The sequence below is a fragment of the Camelus ferus genome, chromosome 21, assembly GCF_009834535.1.
Source record: "Camelus ferus isolate YT-003-E chromosome 21, BCGSAC_Cfer_1.0, whole genome shotgun sequence".
Classification (NCBI taxonomy): Eukaryota; Metazoa; Chordata; class Mammalia; order Artiodactyla; family Camelidae; genus Camelus; species Camelus ferus.
In genome coordinates this window covers 15,657,049-15,684,618 of record NC_045716.1, presented here as the reverse complement: position 1 = coordinate 15,684,618, position 27,570 = coordinate 15,657,049, and the positions used below count along the sequence as shown (strand labels likewise).

General features: G+C 39.0%; 1 protein-coding gene and 1 long non-coding RNA gene across 7 annotated transcripts in view; one reads left to right on the top strand and one right to left on the bottom strand.

Annotated features, from left to right (window-relative positions):
• Window positions 1–8,280: 8,280 nt before the first annotated feature.
• LOC116658671 lies at window positions 8,281–24,945 on the bottom strand. The gene is made up of 3 exons (XR_004313908.1): window positions 24,870–24,945; window positions 18,452–18,456; window positions 8,281–8,292 (listed from the first exon to the last, which is right to left on the bottom strand). It is a non-coding gene; the product is annotated as an uncharacterized LOC116658671 (long non-coding RNA).
• PBX1 (PBX homeobox 1) overlaps window positions 14,638–27,570 on the top strand; it is a 316,248-nt gene continuing 303,315 nt past the window's right edge. The window contains exons 1-3 of one of the 6 annotated variants that reach the window (XM_032463835.1): window positions 14,641–15,080; window positions 15,277–15,567; window positions 18,855–18,928. In XM_032463835.1, coding sequence (XP_032319726.1) covers window positions 15,377–15,567; window positions 18,855–18,928 — 265 coding nt within the window. In that variant the 5' untranslated portion in view covers window positions 14,641–15,080; window positions 15,277–15,376. Of the gene's footprint in view, window positions 15,568–18,854; window positions 18,929–27,570 lie in introns of all 6 variants that reach the window. The other 5 variants (XM_032463836.1, XM_032463834.1, XM_032463839.1 and 2 more) reach the window with 5 other exon arrangements.

Here is a 27,570-nt window from a genome sequence, read left to right as displayed (position 1 = left end):
ACGATGTTTTCTATAATATCCATCTTTTTTCTTTCTCTGCTTCAGTCTACTGACTTATCTCCTGGGTTGTAGACCTCTCTTCAGCTACATATCCTTTGCTGGTAAATTTGTGAATTACATTCTTTACTTTAGTTATTAGATTGCTCAATTCTAGAATTTCTATTTGTCTATAGGTTACAATTCTCTACTGAATTTCTCCATATTTTTTTCTATTATTCTTGAACATATAAATCACACATTTTAAAGTCCATCTGCAACAATTCTAATATCTGGACCTCCTGTGTGAGTCTGATATGTGTCTATTTTTTTTCTCTTAGCTTTTGTTCATCTGGCCTTATTTACCAGTACACCTATTAAATTTGTTTAGTAATGGGTAAGTGTTGCATGTGAAAACCTGTAGACAAAATCAGAGGTTCAGATTGAAGTTAGATGCTTTTACTTTTACTTCTGAGAGGCAAATAGATAGAGTCATCAATCTAACCTAGTCTGTAATTGTGCTAATTAGAATCTGGATTTTAGGTTTTCTGAGAGCTTTTCTATTGGTTTACCTCTATTACTAATACAGCACTGAGGCGTATACGAAAATCCATCCTTCTTAGGGGGCCTGAACTATAATTTTTTTTTAATCACCCTAACAATGTGAGACTGTTTATGCAGTTGCTCAGCCTCTCGGCAGCCTCTTAAAAATCAGCAAATGACTCAAAAGGAAAAACAGAGCTGAAAGCTAGGTTTACCTCTCTGAACTTCCCTTGTCTCTTGGACCATAGGCCCTTAGGTCTTCACTCAGTAGTTCTCAGATGCCTTCAAACAGGGCTTTTGATTTAACCCTTTCTAGTTGTTGTTGTCAGAAATGTTTGTCAGACACAAGCTAGTCTGCAATAGCTGGAAATGGAAATGCAGAACGGCTTGCTTTTTGTAGCTTTGGAGAATTGAGCTTCACGGGTCTTGTTCTATAGTGAAAAGAAACAAATTTCAGTTTTTCTGTTCATAAATAAGCCCCCATTACAGAGCGTGAGCTTCTACCAGGATGACAGAGGTGTCACCTCCATATGTGCGGCAGCAAGGTGTGATGTGTGCAGGTATCAAGCTCTGCTCTGTGCTTCATTCCTGACGCGTCCAGACAAGAAGACTAGATCTAGCAGAGTCATGAATTAATGTTCCCTCTCTACTCTCTGTCCTATTTGGTAAGTAATATCTTACTTTCAGTTACATCACAGTTTGGGAAAGTGTCAGATAAAACAACCCTTTAATCCCAACTAATGTAAGTTATTAATATTGATCTAAGAAAGATAGTTGCTATTAACTTATATATTTGATATTGACTTTATAAAATGTGATGCAGGGAAGAGAAACATAAAAATTTCCATCATTTTGTATCATTACTTAATCTATTAAACTATTTTATGCTGTCTTGAAATTTGTCGAAATCCAAAGTGCTAATTCAGGAATGTCAAGTTCATTGATTTTAATGTACTTTTACCTACATATAAATGTAAAGGGAGTATTTCAGACAATTAGTTATATAATTGAATTCTACTGACTTTTAATTTTAAAATATTCCATTAAAGCAATTCCAAAAAAGATAACTGAATAGAATTTGTGAGCTAGGAAGAATCTTAGGTGTCTTTGTAGTCCAACTCTTTTCTGAAACACAAATTCCTTCTCTAAAAAAATAACTGTCTGAAAACATTTTACTTTGTATATGAAAACATAGATTCAACTTGATATTAATGAGAAGAAATAAGCAAGAACAAAAGAGAAAAATCTGTAAGTGAACTCTCTCCTTCCTTTCCTCTTTCCTAGATCTATTGAAACATTTCCAAGTGCCAGTCATCCAGGCACTGAAGCTCCCCTCAAGGCACTCCCAGTCCACTGGCAGATACTTATTCATAAACAAAGGTTATCTGAATAATATGCAAGGGGCCCCAAATAATTAATAATTAATTTTGCCTAGGGAAGTCAGAAAGGAATTTGAGCTGGGGTTAGCCAATGGAAAGAGACAGGAAGATACTTCTGGGAGAGCACCTACTGTTTTATAGAATTATTTGCACACTTGGGAAGCAGAAGTTCAGTGTAGAACCAATAACAGGAAGTAGGGCTAGAAATTGTGAAAGTCCTAATGTGCCACGCAAAGGAATTTGAACACTCTCCAAACATGAAGCTTCTAAACGTCCCAGAGCAAAGGAGTAACACAATAAATTTTGGTTTTCAGGAATATGGTCTTGCCAGAATTTTTTAAAATTGAATTATAGTCAGTCTACAATGTTGTGTTAGTTTCTGGTGTACAATATAGTGGTTCAGTTATATATGTATAACTCTTTTTCATTATAAGCCATTGCAAGGTATTGAATATAATTCCCTGTGCTATATAATAAGACCTTGTTTATCTATTTTATATATAGTAGTTAGTATCTGCAAATTCCAAACTCACACTTTATCCCTCCACCCTCCCCTTTACCCCCTGATAACCTTAAGTTTATTTTCTATGTCTGTGAGTCTGTTTCTGTTTTTTAAATAAGTTCATTTGTGTCTTTTTTTTTTTTTTTTGATTCCACACATGAGTGATATCATATGGTGTTTTTCTTTATTTTTCTGGCTTACTTCACTTAGAATGACATTCTCCAGGGCTATCTGTGTTGCTGCAAATGGCTTTATTTTATTCTTTTTATGGCTGAGTAGTATTCCATTGTATAAATATACCACAACTTCTTTATCCAGTCATCTATTGATGGACATTTAAGTTGCTTCCATGTCTTGGCTATTGGAAATAGTGCTGTTATGAATATTGGGGTGCATGTATCTTTTTGAATTAGAGTTCCCTCTGGATATATGCCCAGAAGTGGGATTGCTGGATTGTGTGGTAAAAGTCTATTTTCAGTTTTTAAAGAAATCTCCATACTGTTTTCCATAATGGCTGCACCAAACAACATTCCCACCAACAGTGTAGGAGGGTTCCCTTTTCTCCACACCCTCTCCAGCATTTATCATTTGTGGACTTTTTAATGATGGCCACTCTGACTGGTGTGAGGAGATACCTTATTATAATTTTGATTTGCGTTTCTCTAAAATTAACAATATTGAGCATTTTTTCATATGTCTATTGGCCATTTGTATGTCTTCATTGGAGAATTGCTTGTTTAGGTCTTCTGCCCATTTTTGAATTGGGTTGTTTGTTTTTTTTGTTATTGAGTTGTATGAGCTGTTTGTATGTTCTGGAATTCAGGCCCTTGTCAGTTGTATCAATTGCAAATATTTCCTCCCATTCTGCAGGTTGTCTTTTTGTTTTGTTTTATAGTTCTCTTTTCTGTGCAAAAGCTTGTAAGTTTAATTAGGTCCCATTTGTTTATTTTTGCTTTTATTTCTATTGCCTGGGTAGACTGCCTTAGGAGAACATTGCTAAGATTTATGGCAGGGAATGTTTTGCTTATGTTTTCTTCTAAGACGTTTATAGTGTTTTGTCTTATGTTTAAGTCTTTAAGCCGTTTCAAGTTTATTTTTGTGTATGGTGTGAGGGAGTGTTCTAGCTTCATTGATTTATATGCAGCTGTCCAGTTTTCCTAACACCATTTGCTGAAGAGGCTGTCTTTTCTCTATTGTGTATTCTTACCTCCTTTGCCAAAGATTAATTGACTATAGGTCTGTGGGTTTATTTCTTGGCTCTCTACTCTGTTCCATTGATTCATATGTCTGCTTTTGTGCCAATACCACACTATTTTGATTACCATAGCTCTGTAGTATTGTTGGAAGTCTGGGAGGATTATTCCTCCAGCTTCATTCTTTTTGTTCAATATTGCTTTCAATCTTGCCAGAATTTTAGATTGAAGACATGGGGACAGACAGTTGGATAGGGAATTGATACATTTGTCTAGATGAGAGACAAAGATGTTTTGAGCAGTGATTTATAATTATCTTCATACATACATATCCTCATTCACATACACAGAAGGGTCTGAGTTAAAGACATACTCAGGGGGCTTTGGTAGTCAAGTGGCTATGGAACAGAAAGAGAAGAAAACACTTTTTGGCTAAGGAAAATGTGTAGATGATGATGCCCTTAACTTAGATAAGAAATAGATAAGGAGGAAGTACAAGAGGAGAATGTTGTGTTCAGTCAACTTCTAGTTGACTTTTCAGTGTGACATTCTGAGGAATGTTTGAATTGGTGGACATCTATAGAATGGCTTATCAATATTTCCTTTCTCCTGAAATCTCCTTCCCCATCTACATAGATGCTGCAAGATTTTCCTTGCTTTTACGTAATTCCCATTCCTCGCCCACCCACAATGTCCAACCAGAGTTGTTGATCCAGGGAGAAGCAATAGATTCAATAATATCTTTGTTCTTTGAGAAAATTGCTTCTTTCTTTCTTCTCTGTCACTTACATTGTTAGCATCAGTTTGTACTTTTGTGACCAATTTCAGTGGCTATGTTGGCTAAGATGGTATTTGGCTACCTGTGTCAGTAAACCAGTTACAATGCCTTCATAAAACACGGAATCGTTTTTATCTTCCAGAGGTATGCAGTCAAGGACCAGCGTGACTTTGAAGGAATCATTAAGGATCCAGGCCATCTCTAGTTTCCTCTTCAACCATCCATAGCAATACCTTTCCTCCTCGTGGTCTAAAAATGACTATTTTACCTTTAGGTATTACATCTATGTCCAGGCAATAAATAAGAAAGGGCAAAAGGTATGAGGATGCTAAGTTGTCCAATTTTAGCACTAAAAAATATCTCTCCCAGAAGTTCAACTCAGAATTTTATTCTTATATCTCATTGCCCAGAACTGCGACACATGACCACACCTAAGTGCAAGGAGGCCTGAGAGATTCAGTTATTTATGGGTACGTTGCTGTCAAAATAAATTGTGATTTGTGAGTAAGGAAGAATGTATGTTGGGGCATATAACTAGCTGAGCGTGCCAGTCACATTTTCCTTTTAAATATAAAAAGTAAAGTGTTTTCTTACAGGTCATATTTTCTACTGATCTTTTTGATATACTGTCCTCTCTCAGTATCCACAAGTGATTGGTTCCAGGACCCTTGCAGATACCAAAAGCCACGGATGCTCAAGTCCCTTATCTAAAATGGCATAGTATTCACATAAAACCTCTGCACATCTTCCTGTATACTTTTAATCATCTCTAAGTTACGTATAATACCTAGTACAATGTAAATGGTTGTAAATGCCCTGTAAATAGTTGCTGGCAAGTAGCAAATTCAAGTTTTGCTTTTTGAAGCTCTGGAATTTTTTTGATCTGCCGTTATTTGAATCCATGGATGCGGAACCTGTGAATACACAGAGCTGACTGGACAAGCACACTAAAGACGGGGAAAAAAAAGTGGAGGGATGCTGATGGAGGAGGGTTACCTAAGAATGAGTCTAACTTTTCTCCAGGTGTAAGTGAATTTCTAAGTTCTTTTTTCATCCTCCAACAGTTCCTTTTCTTAGGGAAAAGTAAAAAAGTGCTTAGGTTTCCAAAATACTACTGATCCAGAAAGGGTAGATTTGAGGAGATTAGAGCAGCCTGGATTGTATTCCCGGAGGAAAGAGAGGTAGGCTAAATTTTACCTATTGACTCATTAAAGAAAGAATGAAGGATATTTGAAGTTAGCATGGAAAATCAAAATGCCCTAAGCCAAGGATCCATCCTAATTCTTAATTCCAAAAATGTTCCCAATTCTTCACCAATCTCTTTGCAATGTGACTTCATAGCTACTAACATCAAGAGATGGTGTAGGTGATGCCAATTTCCTTCTTGAATATGGGCTGCTCTTGGGACTTGCTTTGGTCAATGGAATGCTGTAGATGTTTGCCAGTTCCAAGCTCAGGTCTCAAAAGACATTGTGCACTTTCACTTTCTCCTTCTGAACCCTGGAGACCATGTAAGCAAGTCTGAGCTAGACCGATAGATGACAAAAAAATAGAACACCCAATCAGTGTCGTTGCCCCCGACCATGGCAAACCAACCAACGCATGTCTGAGAGAGGCTGCCTTAGACCAGGCAAGTCCCAACCAACCTTCCAGCTGTCGTAATAAGTCCAGCTACGTTCAGCCAATCTTGACCCAGTTCAGATCTGCAGAGTTGTGAGCAATAACAAATAATTATGGTTTGAAGCCACTACTCCTTTTGAGACGGTTTGATATACAACAATAAATAATCAATATTTGGAAGATTGGGATCCCCTAAAATAAATCTTCCTTTTGGAAACTTTACAACTATCACAAGAGTTTACACTTATATTTTATTTATATTGTACATAAATTGCTTTAGTCATAGCTGAATGGGAATAGTCTCAAGTGAAAGACAACTTGATTGGGGGCATAGAAATGAGAAAATATTCATGCAGGTCACTGGGTCGCTTTCTGGAAGGACTGTGAGATTCGGGAACTATGGAGGAAAGTATGGCATTACTAGCGGCCTCCAAGGCAGGAAAGGGCCAAGGAAAATGAGATGGCTTTGGGAGAAACTACCCAAAAATAATAGTATGTTAGAAAATTAGTCATTTATTGAGCATCTATTTTCTATTCTAAATGCTTAACATTCATCATGATCTGATTGCAGCATAACCACACTCTTTAAAGTTGTGAAAGTGAGGCTTTAGGTAAGTTCTCTTACTTGGTCGAACTGGTGAGTTTCAGAGCCAGAGTCTGCTTGACCTTTAAGCACTGGGCTCTGCCTTTTATCTTGTACGTGTGCCTAGGACTCTGATGGTGGAAGGTCTTTCCTGCACTCTGACCGTATATGATAAATAGAGTTTCAGGACTTTTTGCTACGCTCTCAACCTCAGTTTGTAAGAGTTCATCCTCAGCATAGGCTGGTTTTAAGTCTAAGGTCCTCTAATTCTTCCATGACCCCTCCCTTTTGTAGATGGAGAAGATAAAGGAAAAGGGGAAAACGTGAGTTGCTTCTGACACTTTTCTCAGCAAGATCATCAGCATAACACACAGGGGCACCTACATGCGCACACACACACAGACACACACACACAGACAGATACACACACACACACAGACTTTGAGACTGCTGGGCTTGATTTTGCCATATATGTTCTTTCAGCAAATTTTGGTAATCTTCACTCCTGGTAAAGATGCTGTGGTGGATAAAGTATATACTTTGGGATGCTATACATTGAACCTTAGTTTCCTCATCTGTAAAATGGGAATGATAATATTTACCTGACAGGGCATGTCTTCTCTATCCCAGCAAGTGGCAACACCACTTATTTAATTGGTCCAGCCAAAATCCAGATGTGAGTTTTGACTCCTTGTCCTCCTCCTCCATCCCACACTCCAGCCTCTAGTGAGTCTTGTTGACTTGACCTCCAGAAAGCATGCTGAATCTAATCATTGTGCTCCGTGCCCAGCTCTGTTGCCCTGGTCCACACAACGGCAACACTTTCACAAGCATTCTGCTTTCACGTATCTTATCCCCACTCCCACCCTGGCAAAACCTTCTCTGCACTGCGGCAAAAATGCTTTTAGAGCCAAAGTCAGATGATCTTGTTCTCCTGTGCTGAGCTTTTGTGTCCCTCCAAAATCCTATGTTGAAACCTAATGCCCAATGTGATGGTGTTTGAGGATGGCGCCTTTGGGGGGTGCTTACATCAGAAGTGTGGGACTGTCATAAATGAGATTAGTGCTCCTACAAGAGACCGCACAGGACTCCCTTGCCCCTTCAACTATGTGAAGATACAGCAAGTAGATAGATGTCTGTGGACTAACAAGCACTCAGCAGACACAGAATCGCTGTTGCCTTGTCTTGGACTTCCAACTCCAGCACTATGAGAGATAAATTTCTGTTATTTATAATCCATTCAGTCTATGGTATTTTGTTATAGCAGCTCAAACAGACTTAGATACTCTGTTTTAAACCCTCCAATGACTTTCCCTTATTTTAATTTAAAACTCACCTCCCTTTTGACTTCAATTTTGTACCATTCTCCTCTCTTGCCACATTGGCTTTAGACCTTGTCTCTCAAACATTCTAGGTACTTTCATTCCTCACTTAGAGCCATGGCACCGGCCGCTTCTTCTGCCTGGCCTCGCATGGTTTACTCCTTCCCATTCATGTCAGAGCTCATGTTTCCCTTCTCAGTTGTCCTCCACGGCCACTCAGTCTAAAGTAGCTCCCAGGTCCCTTTCTACCACATCTTTCCACTTCATCTTCTTTATGGATCTTTTTAAAAAAAATTTGTTTGGAGTGGAGGTAATTCGGTGTATTTATTTATTTTTTGGAGGAGGTACTGGGGATTGAACCCAGGACCTGGTGCATGCTAAGCATGTGCTCTACCGCTTGAGCTATGCCCTCCCCTTTTCATCTTCTTTATGAAACGTATCATTCCCTGATGTTTGCCTGTTGCTGCATCCATTTATTTGTTGCACTAGAATGTAAGTTCCCTGTGAGCAGGGACCATGCCTGGCATATTCACTAGTGACCAGGAGGTGCTTGACATCTAGTATTTTTAACAGCAACAAAAACTTGCTAAATCGGTGCTCCCTGTCACTCTCCTGCTTAGCGCACTCTGGAAGATTGCAAATGCAGTTAGTATAAAATCCCCAGTTCTTACCGAGGCATAAAAGTCCATACATTTTCGTCTATCTGCTTCCCTCACTGGTTTTATCTTTGTACACTTTATCTCTCACACATTATGCTCCAGTCTCTCTGGTTTTCTTTCCTTCAAGTTCAAATCCAAGCTCAAGCCCTTTGCAGATGTCACATCCTTTTTCCTCCCTCCCGCATTCCCCCATTGCTTTTTCCCTGGATCCACCCATATCTGGCTTCTTATCCTCAAGTTCAATCCCAAATGTCAGCTTCAGGAAAGCCCTTGTCCGACTACTTATTTGATGTGGCCTCCCTAACTCCAGGTCACATTACCTGCTTTATTTTTATTCATAGCATTTACGAGTCTCTGGATTCATATATTTCCTTATTTGCTTATTGTTTATCTCCTACACCAGAATGCACGCTCCACGAAATCAGGGAGTCCAGTTTGTCTTATTGCCAAAGTATTCCCAGCGCCTTCAACAATACGACAACGTCAGTGTTCCACCACCGATCCCCACCCGCTCTCTTTTGGTCTGTTTCTAAGGGTTAGTACCTGAGGCTCGTTGGCCCTGATATTAATATTGGATTGATTATCATTCAATAACAAGTCCTAGTGAGCTGTTGACACTCTGTTAGCTTGCTTTTTTGGGGAAATAAAGGCAGATATTTTTTAGAACAATCTCAACTTCTAAGGGCCACCTGGTTTTCCCAGACCAAGGAGGACAGAGTGCTGCCATCTACTTTGCTTGATAATCCAAGGCTGGTAGTTGTTACCTTTTTGGGTCTTGAAATCCCTTGGACACACGACGGACCCTGTTCTAAGAATAACGCAAAGCAGTGCATGCTGCCACATTTTGTATGTGATTTTCAAGGGTTCATAGAATTCCTGAAGCTCATTCATGGACCCTGGGTTAAGAATCTCTGCCGTAAACATGGATGGATCTGGAGATCGTCATTCTAAGTGCAGTAAGGCAGAAAGAGAAAGAAAAATCACATATGATATCACTCATATGTAAAATCTAGGAAAAAAAAAAGACACAAATGAATTTATTTACAAACAGAAACAGACTTAGACATAGAGAACAAACTTATGGTTACCAGAGGGTAAAGGAGCTAGGAAGGGATAAATTGGGAATTCGAGATTTGCAGATATGAACACTATATATAAAATAAACAACAAGCTTCTTTTTAAAAATTTTTTTTATTGAAGTACAGTCATTTACAATGTGCCATTCTCTGGTGTACAGCACAATGTCCCAGTCATGCATATACATACATATATTCGTTTTCATATTTTTTTCCATTAAAGGTTATTACAAGATATTGAACATAGTTCCCTGTGCTATTTAAAAGAAACTTCTTTTTTTTTTTTAATCTATTTTTATATATAGTGGCTAACATTTGTAAATCTCAAACTCCCAAATTTATCCCCTCTCAGCCTCTTCCCCCGGTAACTATAAGATTGTTCACTAAGTCTGCGAGACTGTTTCTGTTTTGTGGATGAGTTCATAGTGTCCTTTAACAAGTTTCTACTGTATAGCACAGGAAACTATATTCGATATTTTGTAGTAACCTATAATGAAAAAGAATATGAAAACAAATATAGGTATGTACATGTATGACTGAAGCATTGTGCTGTACACCAGAAATTGATACAGCATTGTCAACTGACTATACGTCAATAAAAAAAAAAAAGAATGTAAACAAACAAACAAAAAGTCAAGAATCCCTGCTCCAGGCTGAGCCTGCTGTGATATACGACTTCAATGCTATATACAGAATGGTGGTACCAGCGCTCCTTCACGGGGCTGCCCAGTGAGACAAGGAAATGGGACCAAGCTGGGAGGGGGAGATCTCTGTGAGCAGGAATGAGGAGTTTAAGACAGAAGAAAAGGAAAAGCAAGAGGAAGGGGAGCAGGTGGAGAAGGGACTTGGAAAAGCTGAAGGAGAGCAAGGAGGAAATGGTAAGAGAAGGGCTGAAAGGGCAAGACGAGACCCCTTGGGCAGAGCAATAGATGCTGTCAGCTGCCTCAGGTGCTGCCTTTGGTTACTAACTCTGGTTCTGACACTCCAGAGCAGAGGAGAATTTCTTTGCCCATTAAGTAGAAGAGTTACAGAAACCTAGATGCCAATTCAAATATAATCATAAAGATACATAGATGCTTATCTGCTTAAATGATGGAACATGTGGTAGTGAGTTTATTTTTGTGACCATCCCAGGGGACCCATGTCTTTGCAGCCATGTTGTTTCCTGGGGAATGAACGGAGATTCTTGTACGTTCCTCCTGCACCCTGCTCTTTGTCCGTTAGTGGAGATGGGAGTATGTCCTAGTGGGCTTCTAATGAAGTTTGAAAGAGAATCCTTGGGGTACACAGAATCTTGATGTAAAGGTAAACATGGTGAGATGGCTTCGTAGACATTAGAATAAGGTCAGATTGAGAACTGCTTTGCTAGTCGGCCAAATTTTGGCAACGACTCATGTCATGTCCTTAAAACACGATTCAGTGGACTTCAGTTATTATTCTGAAGAATTATACAGCCTAATAATTCATCGTTTGTTCTTTCAACACATATTTGTTAAATATCTTTTAGAATTAAAGCACTGCTGAGGTATGGAAGGTACAGAAAATCATTACCCTTCCCTTGTTACAACTGATAAGATATGGAAATTGCATGTGTAAACTTCTCCTCAAAATCTACTTTCAGACACTTTTAATTCTGTTTATTTATTTATTTATTGAAGTTTGATCAGTTTACAATGTCTCATCCATTTCTGGTATACAGCATGTATCAGTAATACATACACACCCATATATTCATTTCGTATTATTTTTAATTACAGATTACTGCAAGATTATCTATTTTATATCTAGTAGTTAGTATTTGCAAATCTCAGACTCCCAGTTTATCCCTTCCCACCCTCTTCCCTGCTTAACCATAGATTTTGTTTTCTATGTACTTTTAGACATTTTTTAATGCAAAAAGAAGGTTCTAATTTTTATTCTGTTTCACCTACAGCAGTTTTTCCTTTTCTTCTCTATAAAGTATTAAAAATAAAAGAGGTTTTGTTTTTTTTTTTCTATTGCACAAAGTCAGTTTACAATGTTGTGTCAGTTTCTGGTGTACAGCATGATGCTTCAGTCACGAAAAATAAAAGAGTTTTAACATCCATACTTTGTCAAGTAACTCAATGTCTGGGAATCTTGGTTTCTTCATCTGCAAAATGGAAATTACAGTCTTACAAGGAAGTTGTTAAAATTAAGTTTAAAATTGTTAAAACTAAGTGGTAATGTACACAGGGTGCCTGAAACACTATCCGTACTCAACAAATTCTATCTATAGGTATAATTCTTATTCTGTTAATGCCATGGCATTCTTCTGACCCAAGCCTGAAAACAATTTCTTTAATCTTTCCAGCTACATGAAGTCAATTATCAAGTTCTATTGGCTCGTCCTTGAAAATGTTCCTCATAATTGTCTTCTCCTTTCCACATCTACTGCCACCTCCATAATTCTTCCTTATTTCATCTTCTCAGATTTTGTGTTGGGAAACCAGGTCATTTTTCTTAAAACGTACTTTTCTGCTCCCCTATTTAAAACAAACAAGCCACTTCCCTCAGTGGCTCCCTGGGGTACACCAAACGAAGCACAAATGCTACTGTCCTGAGTCCTCACAATTGCACCTTTCCAATCATTTCCATTGTGCCTGAAAAGAAACTCTACAGTCCTGACATTCCTCCCCGATCCAACCCATCCTTCAGACCTACCTCAAAGTCTACGTGAATCACTCTAACTGGATTGTCCCTTTATCTCATGCTTTATAGGATGTCTGAGGCATGGTTTCCCTTCCATAGCATTAACTTTTTTTTATTAAAATATATTTTGGCAACATTATAGTGTTGCCAACAGTATAGTTAAAAACATAGGTATTGAGACCAGACAACTGTGATGATTAAATTAATAAAGCATCTTGAATATACCTGATCATTGTAAAGCACTTAATAAATACTACCATTAGTATTAATGTCCTGTACAGTATTTCCCTACTGAAGCGTTCCTTGATGATAATGATCTTCCGGTATTGGTGGTACATTTTCCAGTACTTTACCTGGTAAACTTTTATTACATTTTTAGTAATTCTAATTACTTGCTCGCAAACTGATTTCTCATAGGTTCTGGTTTAACTTCTTTGCATGTTTTAAGATGTGCCAACTTCATTGTTGTAAGGGATGTGTTAACTCACACTCCCTGTGATGGATATATGATTTGAAGGTATAGTTTTGTGCTCAACTTTTTATTAGTGTCAATTAAAGAAGCCAGTTAACAAGACAGGGTATGTACATGGACAGGACGGTTGTTTTAAGTCATATGACATGCTAATTACAATCAGTGTTCCCTGTTGCATGCCCTCATGCCAGTAAGCGCCAAGTAGCTTAAGAACTGCTTTGAAATTCTTTCCTAACTCCCCCTTAACTTGTCAAACTTTTTTTTTTTTTCATAATAATTGGGAAGGAGGTTGGACTAATAAAAAGGATAACATTTTATCTGAGGGTCTCAAACTACCTGGTGAGGCTACCTTCCATTTTGCAGATTGGGTATACTGAAATTCAACGTTTCAATGCCTTTTCTTTGGCTATACTGCCACCCAGGAAGAGGCCCATCCACGTAGTAGAATATTTTACATTCCAGAACACTATGCTTGGCTTTTCCAAAGTAATTCATCTGCTCTTTTATCTTGTGGCCATTGTGACTGTATACCCAGGCAGATTTCCCCTCTCACCTTGTCGGATGGAAAATTGGAGCCAAATTTTATGGTCTACCTAGAGTGAAAGTATTGCACTTTAGCTCTGAGTTTCTTATTAGCTTTTCCCCCTGATTTTCTTTTTTCTTTTTTTTTTCATTCTTTCTTGACCATTTTCAATTTGAATCAACTTGTTTGAATATGTATCATTTTAAGCACCTTGAGTTTCTTTTTAAACAAGAAAGGCACGTAACTAATTTTTACACTCTTCACACATTTCTGTTAAATACAGCCTTTCCTTCCTTGACATTTAATAACTGTGGGACCCTGGACAAGTTTTATAACCTTTCCAAGTTCCCTCTCTGTAAAATGGAACTAATAATGCATAACTCTCTGAGATGTCTTGGGGATTAAATAAAATAACTCAAGTAAATTACTTGGTGCATAGTAGGCATTCAATAAATGTCAGATTGCTTCTTATCCCAGTTAATAATGCTTATTGGACTATATTAAAAACTAGAACCAGACTGTGATAATGCATTTCTTTATTAAGTATTTAAGCCAAATAATTAATTTCCCCCAGGGGGAAGGGAGAGAGATGTTGAACTAGTTTCACTTGGGGAACTTATTTATTAATTTTTTTCTTCCGCATTATTTAGTTTCATAGTCCATAATTTAGTTTTCACCCAAGAAAAAAAGTCACAGTTCACTATTCCTTTTAACTCTATTGTGATCGTTTTTAAAATCTATTTTTACATTTGCCATTTATTAGAGATCATTATTAATTCTATTAACTGCTCGACTGTGTTTCATAACTACTTCGTGCTGACAAACTTTTGCTCCCAACAGTTACCCTGAGGTCTAACAATTTAAAAAGGATCAAGTTCTAATGGCAATGTTACAGCAAAAGAAAAACCACATTGAGGGGGAGACCTACACAGTCTGTGTTCTTTCGTGTTAATTTTATACGTTTGCATTTAAGTGGAGCCACATTTTCCTCAAGGACGGATCCTAAGTGAGGCAGGCGAGAAAAGTGGGAACTAACTGAGCTGGACTATGGTGTCATTGCACCTTTAAGGACTGGAGACTTGGTATTAGCTCGGCCTCCTTCCCGGCCCACCTCTGAACTCTGATTGACAGGGCGCCGGGCGAGGAGGAGCCGAAGGAGGCCGAGGAGGAGGCGCACGGAGGAAAGTAGGGGAAGGAGGGGGCCCGTCTTTTCTCTGATGGCCAATCAGGGGAGGGGGGCGGGGCTATGGGTGCCCTCCTCCCTCCTCTCCTCCCTCCTTCCCTCCCCCGCCTCCCGGCTTCCCCGCCCCCTCCCCTCTTTCCTCTGCCCCCTCCCGTCTCCTCCTTCTCGTCCTCCTCCTCCTTCTACTCCTCCTCCTCCTCCTCCTCTCAGGCTGTGGTTTTTCTGTATATGTTTCTGGAGTCCTGAGCCTGAGCTAAACAAAAGCAGGAGGCTGACGGGGCTGCTGGAGTTTGCAGAGACACGGAGGAGGAGAGAGCCTGTGCTCTGCCTGCCGCCGCGGCTGGGGGAGATCTGGCTTTTGCAACAGCCCACCCCCTTTGAGATCACTCTGGCCCGGAGTGGGGGTGGGGGGCAGCGGGGGGTGGGGGGGGAAAGTTTGCATTGCAATCCCCCTGCCTTCCTCTCCTTTCTCCCGATCAATGCATATTTGCAAAAGGATTAAGCCACAGATTTAAGCGCCGGGAGCCCATTTCTGCCTTGCAAAGGAGACCGGACTGAAAAACCAAAAGCCAGCTCTGATTTCTTTTCGTCAAGTGGGAAGGTGGTTTATTTTTCTTGCTTTTTGGAGTCAACACCCTTCCCCACAAGCCCTTATCCCCACCCTCACCCCGCAACCCCTTCACGCCCCCCTCCCCCTCCCCACTCCCCATCCTCCCACCATCCTCTAAAGAGGCAAAGGGATTTTTTTTTTTTCTTTTGGTCTTCTTTTTTCCCCCTTCTCTGTTTATCCTGAAAAGGATTTGAAGACAGCTTGAAGGATAAAAAGCCTTGGTGCTTCCCAGGAGCCGAGCCGAGGAGCAGAAGAGGAAGAGCCGGGGGCTGCCGTTGCCTTTGGAGATGGACGAGCAGCCCAGGCTGATGCATTCCCATGCTGGGGTCGGGATGGCCGGACACCCCGGCCTGTCCCAGCACTTGCAGGATGGGGCCGGAGGGACCGAGGGGGAGGGCGGGAGGAAGCAGGACATTGGAGACATTTTACAGCAAATTATGACCATCACAGACCAGAGTTTGGATGAGGCACAGGCCAGGTGAGATGGAGGCTTTTCTTTTCCTTTCTTGGGGTTTTTTGTTTTTCTCCCTCTCGCAGGGGGAAACAATGGGAACCGAATCACCACAGCGCTTTCTTTTTAAATGTTATTTTTTTTTTCCGTTTTGAAGAGCAACTATATGGCGGAGGAGTAAAATTTGAAGGAGTGTTGTTATCGAAAGTGTAATCTCCCATGCTGTGATGTGGCTGGGTATATCTATAGCTATCTGTATTTATATGTCTATATATATATGCATATATATATAGTGTGTGTGTGTGTGAGAGAGAGAATATAGAGGTAGTCACATACAGCCACACAAACACTTAAGCACGCCGAAAATACTGCCAACTGATCCAAAAGCGGCCCTCGGCACTTTTTACTGCTTTAAAAAAAGTATCAGAGCGAGCACAATTGTCAAGTTTTGAGCAGCATTACATGCCTTCTTGTTGAGGGACTCCATAACATTACAAAATAAAATGTCCCGAGAACACTTGACTTGAAAACGTAGTTGACTCCTTACCTAAATCAGAGACTTTGGATTTTCTTTCTTGACGTACTCCTCTAAAATTAATTTTTGTCTTTTCCCCTTTCTCTCCCAATTAAAAAAAAAAAAAAAAAGAGGCAGGGGAATTCTTTGTCGGTAGTTGTCAGCTATCCGGAAAATATTTTGCATTCATTTAATTGTTTCAAAAAAAAAAGCTGATGGAAAGAAGAGATAATTTTGCTTTTAAACGTATTTGTTAAGGTTTAAGAGACTCATATGTAGTGTAACTTTATTGTCTCTTAATTTGAGTTGGTTTACTAACCTTCCGTGGCACAGAAGGTATGGTCCTTTAAAAAGGGGTGGGGGGACTAAAATCCAGCATGCTCTTTTTTCCCATGCTTCTTTCAGGACCTCTTAGATGCAACTAAAATAGAAATGAACGCAAGTGTGCATTTTATATATTTCAATCCTATAGGACGTGTAGATCTTCATTAAGGAAACAGAATAAAGAAGCTGTGTAGCTTCTCAACTTAATCCACTGCCAGTTCTCCACTCTAGGATTTTACAGTAAATTCTCTTTCAAAATAAAACATAAACTAAATGGCAACCCACCAACTGCCTGCCCAAGGCCGATCTCTAAAGGAAGACTTTAAAAAAAATCTCATGACCCCGTATGTCTTTACAATTACCCAGCTTTGTTAAATCTCAGAAGTAGCTGGTTTTTAAAATCATACATGCACAATTCCCCTGCCTCAGAAGACTTAGTTCTGTGGAGAAGACATCATTATGTGTATTTTTGTCTAAGGGAAACAGGAATTTGAATTGAGAAAATGAGAAACAGCAGTTAAAAGCATGAATGTTACGAATTCCACTCTTATTTTTACTGTAAGCACATGCAACATGTAAACTCAGAAGTACTGAGGTTTTACGGGTGCTCGAAAACTTGGAAAGGTTCAAAGACTGGAACTATGCTATTTTTTTTTTAATAGGGGAAAGTTTTCAAAGATTAATCGGTGCTCTTTTTGAATTTTATTATCCAGACAAAAGCTAACAGATATGGTAAATGGGAGATTTCCCACTGGCAATCTTTCTAAATTGGAAAAGATTTCTCCATTACATTGTTCCAGAAAAATAAACTCAGACATACCAATGAACCGCTTTAATCACAAGTTTGTGCAGTCGAAGGGGCCGGTGAGACTGGAGACTCCCCACTTTTCTGATGTTTTGTCCCGCTCCTTTTTGTCTGACTGAGGACAGCCGTGGCTTGGCGGGTTCCCCCTTTTAATGGCCTAGATGCTGGGAGAGAGCAGACACAACTTGGGGATAAGGACATTTTCTGTTCTCGCTCTCCAACCCCACTCCTCTGCTGTGGGAAGTGCAGTATTTCTGTCAAGCCGTGTGGATTTTTGCTGTTGTTGTTGTTATCTATCTGTTTTTGCTTTGGGGCCTTTATGTAAGAACACAATTAATGAAAACTCTTTTAAAGAGGCCCAGAAAGAGGTCTGTGATACCCTGAAGTCTTTTCCAGCTTTTTTTTTTCACACCCCACCAGAAGAACTAAATCACCACTAAGCTTTTCATTTTGGTTAAACAATGTAACTCAGCAGATACTGTAACTGGTCTTTCCTTTCCTTGGTCAGGTCTTCATAATGTACCCTTGTTAGTTACACAGCGAACCATTAGTGTTTTAGACACAGTGTTGCATGTTTATTTAGATACTCTTGAATTTTGGGCTTATTACTTCCTCTGCTGTACAGTATATAAAGCATGCTTCTGGTTTCTGTTTTTCATGAGGATGTGGGTCTATTTTTTTAACTTTCAAAAAGATTAAAAAAGAATTGTATGTTTCTTGAGTGCCAGAGGTTTCCATGTATCTTTCCATGTTAATTTCAGTTAGTAAGCAGAATTCCCTTAACTAATAGCTGATATGATCAGTATTTTGTTTCCAAAACAATATCCTTCTGCTAAGTGCTTCCAGAGTGAAATGAAGGGAAAGGTGTATTGTTTTGTTCCTCAAGTGCATTCTGAATACAAACACACGTAAGAACCAGGTAGATCACTGATCTAAAAGGCAGAATTGTATTTATTTTTTCCCCAATGGGTGCAAGGTCCTAATTGTAAATAATTGAATTTCAACACCTGCAAATAAACAGTGTGTGCACAAGAGGCATAATGTGAACACAGAGAAATGAATTTATTCCCCATATGGGTATGTTTGCCCCCTGGCAATGCATTTCCATACTCTTTAACTTGGGGACTGAAATTTTATAAATTGACAGTTCTACTCAGAAGACCTTTCAAGCATCTTGTGTTTATGAGAACACAGGGGCATCTGCGGAATGAATTCGAACACATGGATGAATTAAATTTGAAAACACACACACAGACCGAGAAGCAGACAGCTCCTAGGCTGTGGTGGCTGCATAGATTATACAAAACTGTTAACCCATGCATTTGGCTTTGCCGTATTCATTGCCTTGGGTAGGATTGTTGGTTTAAGAATTCCACTTTGATTAAACTACTTATTAAAAAAAAACAACCCAACAAACTCGTCCTAAATGGGCATAATTGAGGGTAGTTCTGTTCTGTAGTTAAATCCCTACTCTCTCCCTGCTAATTAACATGATTTCTTTTTCTATGGCGGGATCCTGTATATTAAGTCATAAAACAATTGAAGCATGCCACTGTTACGCTTGGTATGTAATTTTGGCTAAATGTTCAGATTTTTTTGCCCCTGCGCGTTATCAGCAGTTGGGTCTTGAAAGTCCACCTAAGCTGTTATGTTGTTGTTTCTTTCTTGCAGAAAACATGCTTTAAACTGTCACAGAATGAAGCCGGCCTTGTTTAATGTGCTGTGTGAAATCAAAGAAAAAACAGGTAGGAATGAGATTCCAACGTTTAAGCATTTTCTTTGGCCAGTTGACTCACTTAACCAACAATCACGAACCCATTATTTAAATATTAAAATTTCAGAATAGAGGGACTCTCTAGATTGATCGCATGTTCCAAAAGGAAGTCCTAGCAGGCCTGCTTCTTCCTGTAAAAGAAAAGCACCAAGTTTCTTTGACAGGTATTACCAAGCATTACTGGTTTATTTGCCTTCACTCTGTTCCCAGCCTCTTTGAAATTGAGTCTAAGATAGAGGTTTTTCAAGGGAAATTTATAGAATGATGTGCCTTTGGGGGAAAAATATGAAAGTAAAAGTCCATTTCCTGAAGGAATATATTTTGGACCATCTTTAAAACACTATTTTTTTTTTTTTTTTTGGAGTTGGCCAGGTGGGGGGCCAAACTGTTTCAAGTTTCCTTTCCTTTTTTTTCCTTCTAATTATACGAAGCGGCAGACTGGAGGTTCTCACAGAGTGTTGTCAAATACCTTGGTGGAAAGCGTTACACAACACGAGGTTATCGGTATTTGAGTGCCCTGTGATTTTTATTGCAGGGAGAATCGCTGGGTTTAGGAGAACAGAACGCCACGAGATCACTCATTCTGTTGTTTTTCTACTTTCTAGACCTCCTATCAGTGGACTAACACACTTATAACACATCCCAGGAGGGCATTTAAATTTTAAAGCAACAATTAAAAAATAGCAGTCATCAATCAGAGGTGTTCTTAAACAACAGATGCTCTGGGAAGGACATGGAGCAACATCCTCTTGTTTGTTTATTTTAATCCTTAATTTTCCAAAGTAGGTGAACCTCTCTCCCTTGTCAAAAGAAAAGAGTTGAAAAAGGCAATCTGAAACTGGGGCATAAAGATGAGGAACGAGGGGTGGTTATATAAAGCGGGAGCTTCTGCTGGCCTCTGACTTGCTCGCTTCGCTTCCGAGCAGTGCAAAGTACCTGACATCCTATTTATTTATTTATTTTTTACAACAAGGAGTGTAACAGTCAATAATTCATATCTAAACCATATAAGCAAGGGCATGACATGAATGAAAGTGACAATAAATATGATTGCATGCCCGGTTGATATACATTGATAGTTACACATAAAAAAAGGGGGCGGGGAGGGTTGAGGGCACACAGGGTGGCTTTCTTTTTGAGAGCCCTCGGTGTTTTCTCTTTTAAAAAATAAATAGTTTCAAGATGTGACCGTTGATCGAGTATGTAATTACTTGGGTCTGGAAATGTATGTAAAATTAGTATGCAGCTCCTTTGTTGAATGTTATTTGTGTCAGTGTATAACATGCCAGACAATGCACCTGAGCAGTGATGTTCGGATCTTTAAGTCTCCCAGGTTGCCTTGCCAAAGCCTAAACTTACTGCAAAGCTGTTAATTGCATTATTTTTAACCATGAGACATCTTTTAAGAAATGTATGGATTATGCATAGAAATATCAATAGGGCTTGTGCAGTTTGTCACACTTTTTAGTTTTTTTTTTTTTTCCTATTAGCCCAGAGCAGGAAACCTCAATGTGTCTATATTTCTTTCTCTTTTTTCATTTTTTTTCTTCCTTCTCATTTTCCTTTTTCCTCTGATGCTCATTTGCTTGGAATATTTGGTTTGTTGGAATTTGTTGCTAATTGAGTACATGTTCCTGCTGATCTCGATTCATCAAATGGAGACTCAAGCTCTAAAGGCATATTTGATAATCCAGACTAAAGAGACTCTGTTTTTAAGGCACTTTATCAGATTTTTTTTTTGTAAGGAAGGCCATCAGGCACTTAAAGGTGTATCGTGGCCAAAGTGTTGAATTCTAGCCTTCTGATTAAACCTTCTAAGGCAGTAGATCAAAGTGGGTGGGGGTGAATAGAGATCCGATTCCTGTGTGGGTGAGAGTTTGCTCCTTATATGAATATTGGCTAAACTATGGTGATAAGAAGCAGTCGTATTGGTCGAAAGAACACTCTAAAGTTATAATTTATTGCTGGAATATAGATACTGTTTTTAAAATTTTCTGTTCCTTAGTGACATGAATGTTTGGAGATTTTTAAAAATCTAAATTAAGGTGTTGTGTGTTGTCTCTCAAATATTATATTTCAAAAAAAGCTTATTTACTATTTATTATTTAATAGTTACTGCAAATTGAACATGTTAAGGATCACTGGCCCCGTGTTAAGAGGGAAATGCGCGCGCGCGCGCGCACACACACACACACACACACACACACACACACACACACACAGAGTTTTGGATTAAGAGGGCACCTATGGGTGAAAGTGAAAAAAGAAAAAGAAAAAGTAAAAAAGGACAAAAGGCCATTCTCCTTATTCTTCAGCTTGTATATAGGAAAGATTAAGGGGAAGGAAGAAACCTTTCCTGGAATGCTGAGTGTTCCGTGCTATAGGTAGGAGCTAACTGCGGTTTGTTGGAAAGAATTCTTTGATTCTAAAGCATACTTGCTTATTCAAGATCATTCTAACCCTTATTCTATGAGCCAGCATATCTTCCTTGCGGGTGGTGTGTCAGAGACCCAGAAAGTGTCTGTAAGGTTGGAAGAGCTCGGTTTTTTTCCCCTCTTGGTACAGAGCTAGTGAAAAGCTCTCCTGGATGATCAGTTCACGTACATTCTTGCATTATTTGGGGACTTTTCCATTGTTAACTTTCAAGCCCCTCACATGTGATGAGTATTTGAGCTTCTGTCTCCAGCATTGTGGAGGGAGGTTGCTTGATTTCGGGTGGGCTCCGTGTGTTTGTTTGTGTGCCCACACGGAGTTCACACAGCTGGCTCACCTAGGTCTTTACAAGAAAGGCAGGACTCTGATTGGAGCGTGGTGATTGCATTCATTTGTGGCTTTTGCTTTTCTGTTTTTGTTAAGGATTTTAGTTGGAAAACTCAGAAGTAAGTAGGGAAAGTCACGAAATTTGCCTTACCAACCTTTTGGAACTTTTAAAGAAACACGCACACCATAGCACCCAAAGTAAGCAGCACCGTCTAGGTTACAGTTGATTGATAGGTATTTAAGTCAGAAATTACCGTGGGGATATTCGGGGGGAAAAAGAAAAGAACCCATGTGTCTTCTTGTTTCAGAATGTAGGTAAGTTTTTATTTTGATACCTTTTTGCTTTTTTAAAATAAACGCTAAGAAGGGAATGCCTGCAAAATTCTCAGGCAGCAGATCTCAAACAACAGCAAGAAGAATTTTGTCAAGACCTCCAGCCAGTGAATTTCAGAAGTGGCTTTTATCTGCTTGTTCCTTCTGGGAACACAGAGATTTAATAGAGAGTCTTGGGCCATTTAGTATCTCATTTTCTTTTGTTTCTTAAGGACCATGCCTTGTCTTCTGATGTGTTAGCAATAGGCTGGGGTTTGCGTTTGTGCAGATGTGGTGGTAGTGGGGTTGACGAGATGGAAGAGGAGGAAAACACTCCAACAGACTGCGTTTCTTAAAAAGACCTCACCTGTATTTTTAAATGTTTCTTGATTTAAAAAAAAAAATTCTGTGTCAGAAATCATGCAGGTTAAAAATTAGGAAAGCGCACCAAAAATATTGGGTGCCATTTACTCTAAGGAGAATATTTATAGATAGTCATGAATAGCTGTAATGGTTGTGAATAGGTTTTAATTTTAGAACATAATAGCTATATATGGTACTTTCCAGCCAATTTTCCTTCGCGCATTATCTGCACTGAAGTTAAATCAAATCACTGAAGGAGGTTAAAAAATTAGTTTTTGCTTTCTTAACACCCTTTTGTTCTCTCTTTTCTTTTTTTTTCCCCTCTATGTTCAATTAACACCCCCATCACACTGTTTTTTTTTTCTTAAGTCTACTACTGTATTTCACTTTTGACACTCTCCGTTATTATTTCTCGCCTGCCACTTCTTTTTAATATAGCAATTACATCATGGGACTTTGACTCCTCTTTATAGCATTAGAGAATAATTTGTCTGTGTGTGTGCATGCACGCGTGTACACGTGTGTGTTTGTATATGTAGGTTGGGGGGGACCCCATGGAAGGAAGCTGTATATTGCAGGGAAATAATTCTGATGGTGTGAAGCCTTAAGCACAGAACAAGAGGGAAATAACTTCAGACCATTTAGAGTTGCCTCTGCTCAGATTCCTTTTGGGGTTGACGTGGCAGAAGTGATTCTTCCTAGAAGTTCGTCTTGAGCAGGCAAATGCACAGACTTTTTCTTGCTGATGAGAGAATTCAAGTATTTGGTCTCTCCTATTTTTTTTTTTTTTTTTTGGTGGAAGGGGCCGAGAGAGAGAAGGGAAGCAAATGAAGGGGAGTTGCTTGATTCATTGTCCTTGAACCTCCTTTTCAGGAATGGTGGTGTGTTAGGCAGAAGTCAGGTGACTGTCTAATTGTCTTTACTCTTTATTATAATCTGGATAGAAGCAATAGACCTGTGATAATACGACTCTGGCAGAGACACAAGAGGAGTATATGATGAGAAGTGTCCCGTCTCTCCAGTCACTTTTTGTGGCATCCACTTTTAGAAACGGGCTTGGACCAATTCTGGCACCTGAGAGAGAGGTGTGGAGGAGGGTGCAGCTTGGTCAGACCTACTGGAGAAAGGTCTTTGGAAATTTGATGTTGCTTCTTCCAACAATAGGATGTCTGAGGATTGGGAATGAGAGAGATTTAAATTAAACTGGGAAACCTGGATGAGGATTTATGAGACGGGAAATGCAGGAGAAACTTGTAACCTAGGCACTGGGGGGTGTTGGGAGCTGGGAGGGGTGAGGATGTGGGTCCCCAGGTGGGTGGTGGGCTGAGCTCTGGGCAGAGGAGGGCATTGTCTGCTGGTGTGTTTAGCTCACTGCTGGTGCCAGGTTTCTTTGCCCCAGCGTTCTGCTGACATCTGTGAACTTTTGGTTGCTGTTGTTGGCAAAATTACAAAATTTACCCCCAAACAAGCAAACGATCCAAAACTTAGATATTGAACATGTTTAAACAGGAAATCATTTTGATTTTAATTTAAAGCATAACTGTGGCTTCCTTTGAGACATAGTTTACATGTATGCCTTAGGAAAACAGGCTTAACTGTGGTTTCAGATCTCTTTTAGATGGATGCTGCTATGGTCGGAATTTGGGGTAGTGATTCTAAATATACTTTTATTCCTTTTCTTTTTATAAAATAAATTTACTGGAAACACTGCATGATAGAGGCAGTGTCCCAGGTGCAGCTCCCAAAGACAGCTCTTTCTCATTGTCATATGCCCCTGGGAGCACCCGTCCATTTGCACCGCCATTTCAGCCTGGGTTAGAGGAATATAATAATTCTGGCTCCACCTTGCCCCTTACCTGAGATGCTGAGGTGAGGTTAAAGGAATGTAGTAATTGATGAATAAAATAAGCAGAGGATTAATGAGTGGTTTGCAAAAGTGTTTAGAGCTCCCTGGGTGATACAGATGAACGATGTGGTGTTTTCTATAAGGAATTATCTCAGGATCCATATTCTGATCCATTTCATAGGATGTCATTATGTTAACTCTTTCTGTGAGTCTGTAATTAAGTAGTGAGGTAGTAGTGTCTCATGAGGAGAGTTCTCTGGTGGAATCTTTTGCTTCATCTGCATCTTAGCGATGTTACTTCTTAAAACTTGGCAGAGTGATTTCCAGAATTAAAAAAAAAAAGTATACAGGTATAGACTGTCACAGGATTATAAAACCTGTCTTCCTTCATGGCAGAATAAGGTCAATAGTGACTTCCCAGAATGTCTTCTTACCTCTGACAGTTCAGTTTCAGTCTCTCAATTATTGGTAGGAATCAAGATTTCAATGGGTGGAAAAATTCATCATTTTTAGTTTAGATCATGGTTTCAACTATATCTCCCATTGACACTCTGTCATTAAGTGGATCCTGGGACAAGTCCTTCATATCTGTAAGAGTTCTGGACCTACCACTAAGTAGTTATAAGATGACAGGCAAATAGCTTAAATACTTTTAGAACTAATTATAATAGTAGTGGTTAAGGATTTGGTCTCTGAAGCTGCACAGCCTGGGTTTGTATCCCAGATCTCCTATTTTTTTTTTTTTTTTTTTAGCTGTGTGACCTAATTCAATTTACCCAACCTCTCTGTGCCTCATATTCTCCGAAAAAATAAAGATAATAATGGTAACCTATCTTAGAGGGTTGTTGTGAGGATTAAATGAGGTAATACATGTAAATTATAGTGCCTGGCATAAACAGTCCATAACTGTTAGCTTTTATTATTTCTGGCCCTGTTTTTTAATATGAAAAAGAGAGGCTTGCACCAGATGGTCCCTAAAGACCAAGCCAACTCCAAGACTCTGTGATTCTCTGCTGAAAAGAGAAAAATAGTGCTGAATTTAAGATTTGTTTTCTTCTGTTTCTCTTGCCATTCTCTTAAAGTGAGAATGAGTTATATCTGGCCAAAAAGCTGGACGAGATTGGAAGAAGAGGGGAAAAAAGAATGAGTATGAGCAAAGACAAAGGTTTTTAATTATCTACAGACTAGACAACAACCACCTGGAAAGCTTGAACGGCATATATTAGTGATGGTGTTCCGTCAGCCTCTGCAAGTGGAGATATTATGTAATCATAGTTAAAAATATTTTCCCTTTGAAAACACATACGCTCATCCATTCAACTCACAAAGTTTCAAAGCAGGACGAGTAACATAAAGTACATTTAGGGCAACCTGACCTCTTCCTGTCTTTCTAATAGGTTCCTTCTTCAGGAAAAATGCTAGTGTTGTCATCATGACCGCCTTGATATATAGTAGATTTGTTCTTTTTATTGCTTTTTTATGGCTTTCTTGAGATATAGTTCCTATACCATGAAATTCACCTATTTACAGTTTATAGTTCAGTGATTGAATATATTCACAAAATTGTGCAACCATCAACACAACCTAAGTTTAGAATATTTTAATCACCCCCTACAAAAAACCCTGTAGTCGTCACCAGTCAGTTCGTATTTCTCCCTTTGCCTACCGCCTACTGATCACTAATCTCTGTCTGTATGGATTTGCCTATTCTGGACATTTCACATAAATGGAATCATATGATACATGGTTTATTACTAGTTTCTTTCACTTAGCATAATGTTTGTAAAGCTCACTGTACAGGTATAGACTGTCACAGGATTATAAAATCTATGGAAACTTCATTCCTTTTTATAGCCAAATAATATTCTGTTGTATGGACATACCACATTCTGTTTATCCACTAATCAGTTGATGGATGTTTAGATTGTTTTCATATATTGTTGCTGCTATGAACGTTTGCATAGAAGTTTTGTGTGGACGTGTTTTTATTTCTCTGGATATATACCTAGGAGTGGAATGCTGGATCATATGGTAACTCTCTCTTTTGAGGAACTGCCAAACTACCAGAGGGGCCATAGTAGGCCTATTAGGTCTTAATGTAAATGACACTAAATTTGGTCTTCAGGGCTCTTAGCATTTCATTTTTTTTAGCCTTTTTCTTCAATCACTGATCTTTTTTCTCTTTTGTGTTTAGGGGTTTGACTGTATTTTTTGTTTTTAATCAATACCTACTCTAAGAAAAAAATTTTTTGATACATTTATTTGGCTTGAAGTGTGCATGATCAGGATTTATGTGAAACCTCTCTCAGAGCTATGTGCATTTTAAAGAGGAAAAAAATAGTAATTCAAAGGAATGAATCTCTACTGCTGGAATATCAGGTGTCAGGTTCCTGGAGAGGAAGACCTTTGCCAAAAAGATCGGATAGTTTTTTTATTTTTATTTTATTTTATTATTATTTTTTTAATTGAGTTATAGTCAGTTTACAATGCTGTGTCTGGACAGTTTTTTAAATAGTCATCTAGTGTGATAGAGAGAGCATGGACTCTTGAGGCAAACCACCCTGGATTCAAATCCTCACCGGTTGTGTAACATTAGTAAATTGATTTAACAGAGCTTCAGTTTCTTCATCCTTGCAGTAAAGATAATAATACTACATAGGGTTGCTTCAAGGACTAAACAGACTAGTAATATAAAGCACGTGGTTTCCTGGGTGTGCTCAATAAATGGCAAGTACTATTATTTTTCCAAAACCGCGTGACAGAGTGTCGGCCACTCATCTCAGTACTTTGACCCTGTCTATTCAGGTTGAGGTTTCTACTGGCCATTAGTTTCAGAGGCTCACCGAAATGCTCCTGACCGTGCTTTCAAAATGCTTTAAATGGCCTTCTATACGAGAGGGGGGAAAAAGTCTGATGCAAAGCTCAGCAAGAAGGTACCCCAACACTCCTGCATCTCTTTTCCTTCAGTCCCAGAGTTCAAGGGAGAGAATCCCATAGAACCGTGCTGTGCAGTGAACACGGGTCATTTCAGATTTAATGTTTAAAATTTTCTGGTAGCACGTTGAAAAAAAAATAAAAAAGGAACAGGTGAAATTAATTTTCATAACACATTTTATTTAAATCCCAATGTGTCTAAAATATTTCAACACCTGGTCAAGACAAAACTTATTGAGATACTTTACATTTTGGGGGGATTAAAACTTTGAAATCTATTGTGTAGTTTACATTTGCAGCACACCTTCATTTTGGACCAGCCGTACTTGAAGGGCTCAGTGGCCACATGTGGCTAGTGTCCTCCATATTGGACAGCATGGTTGTAGAATGACTGTCCT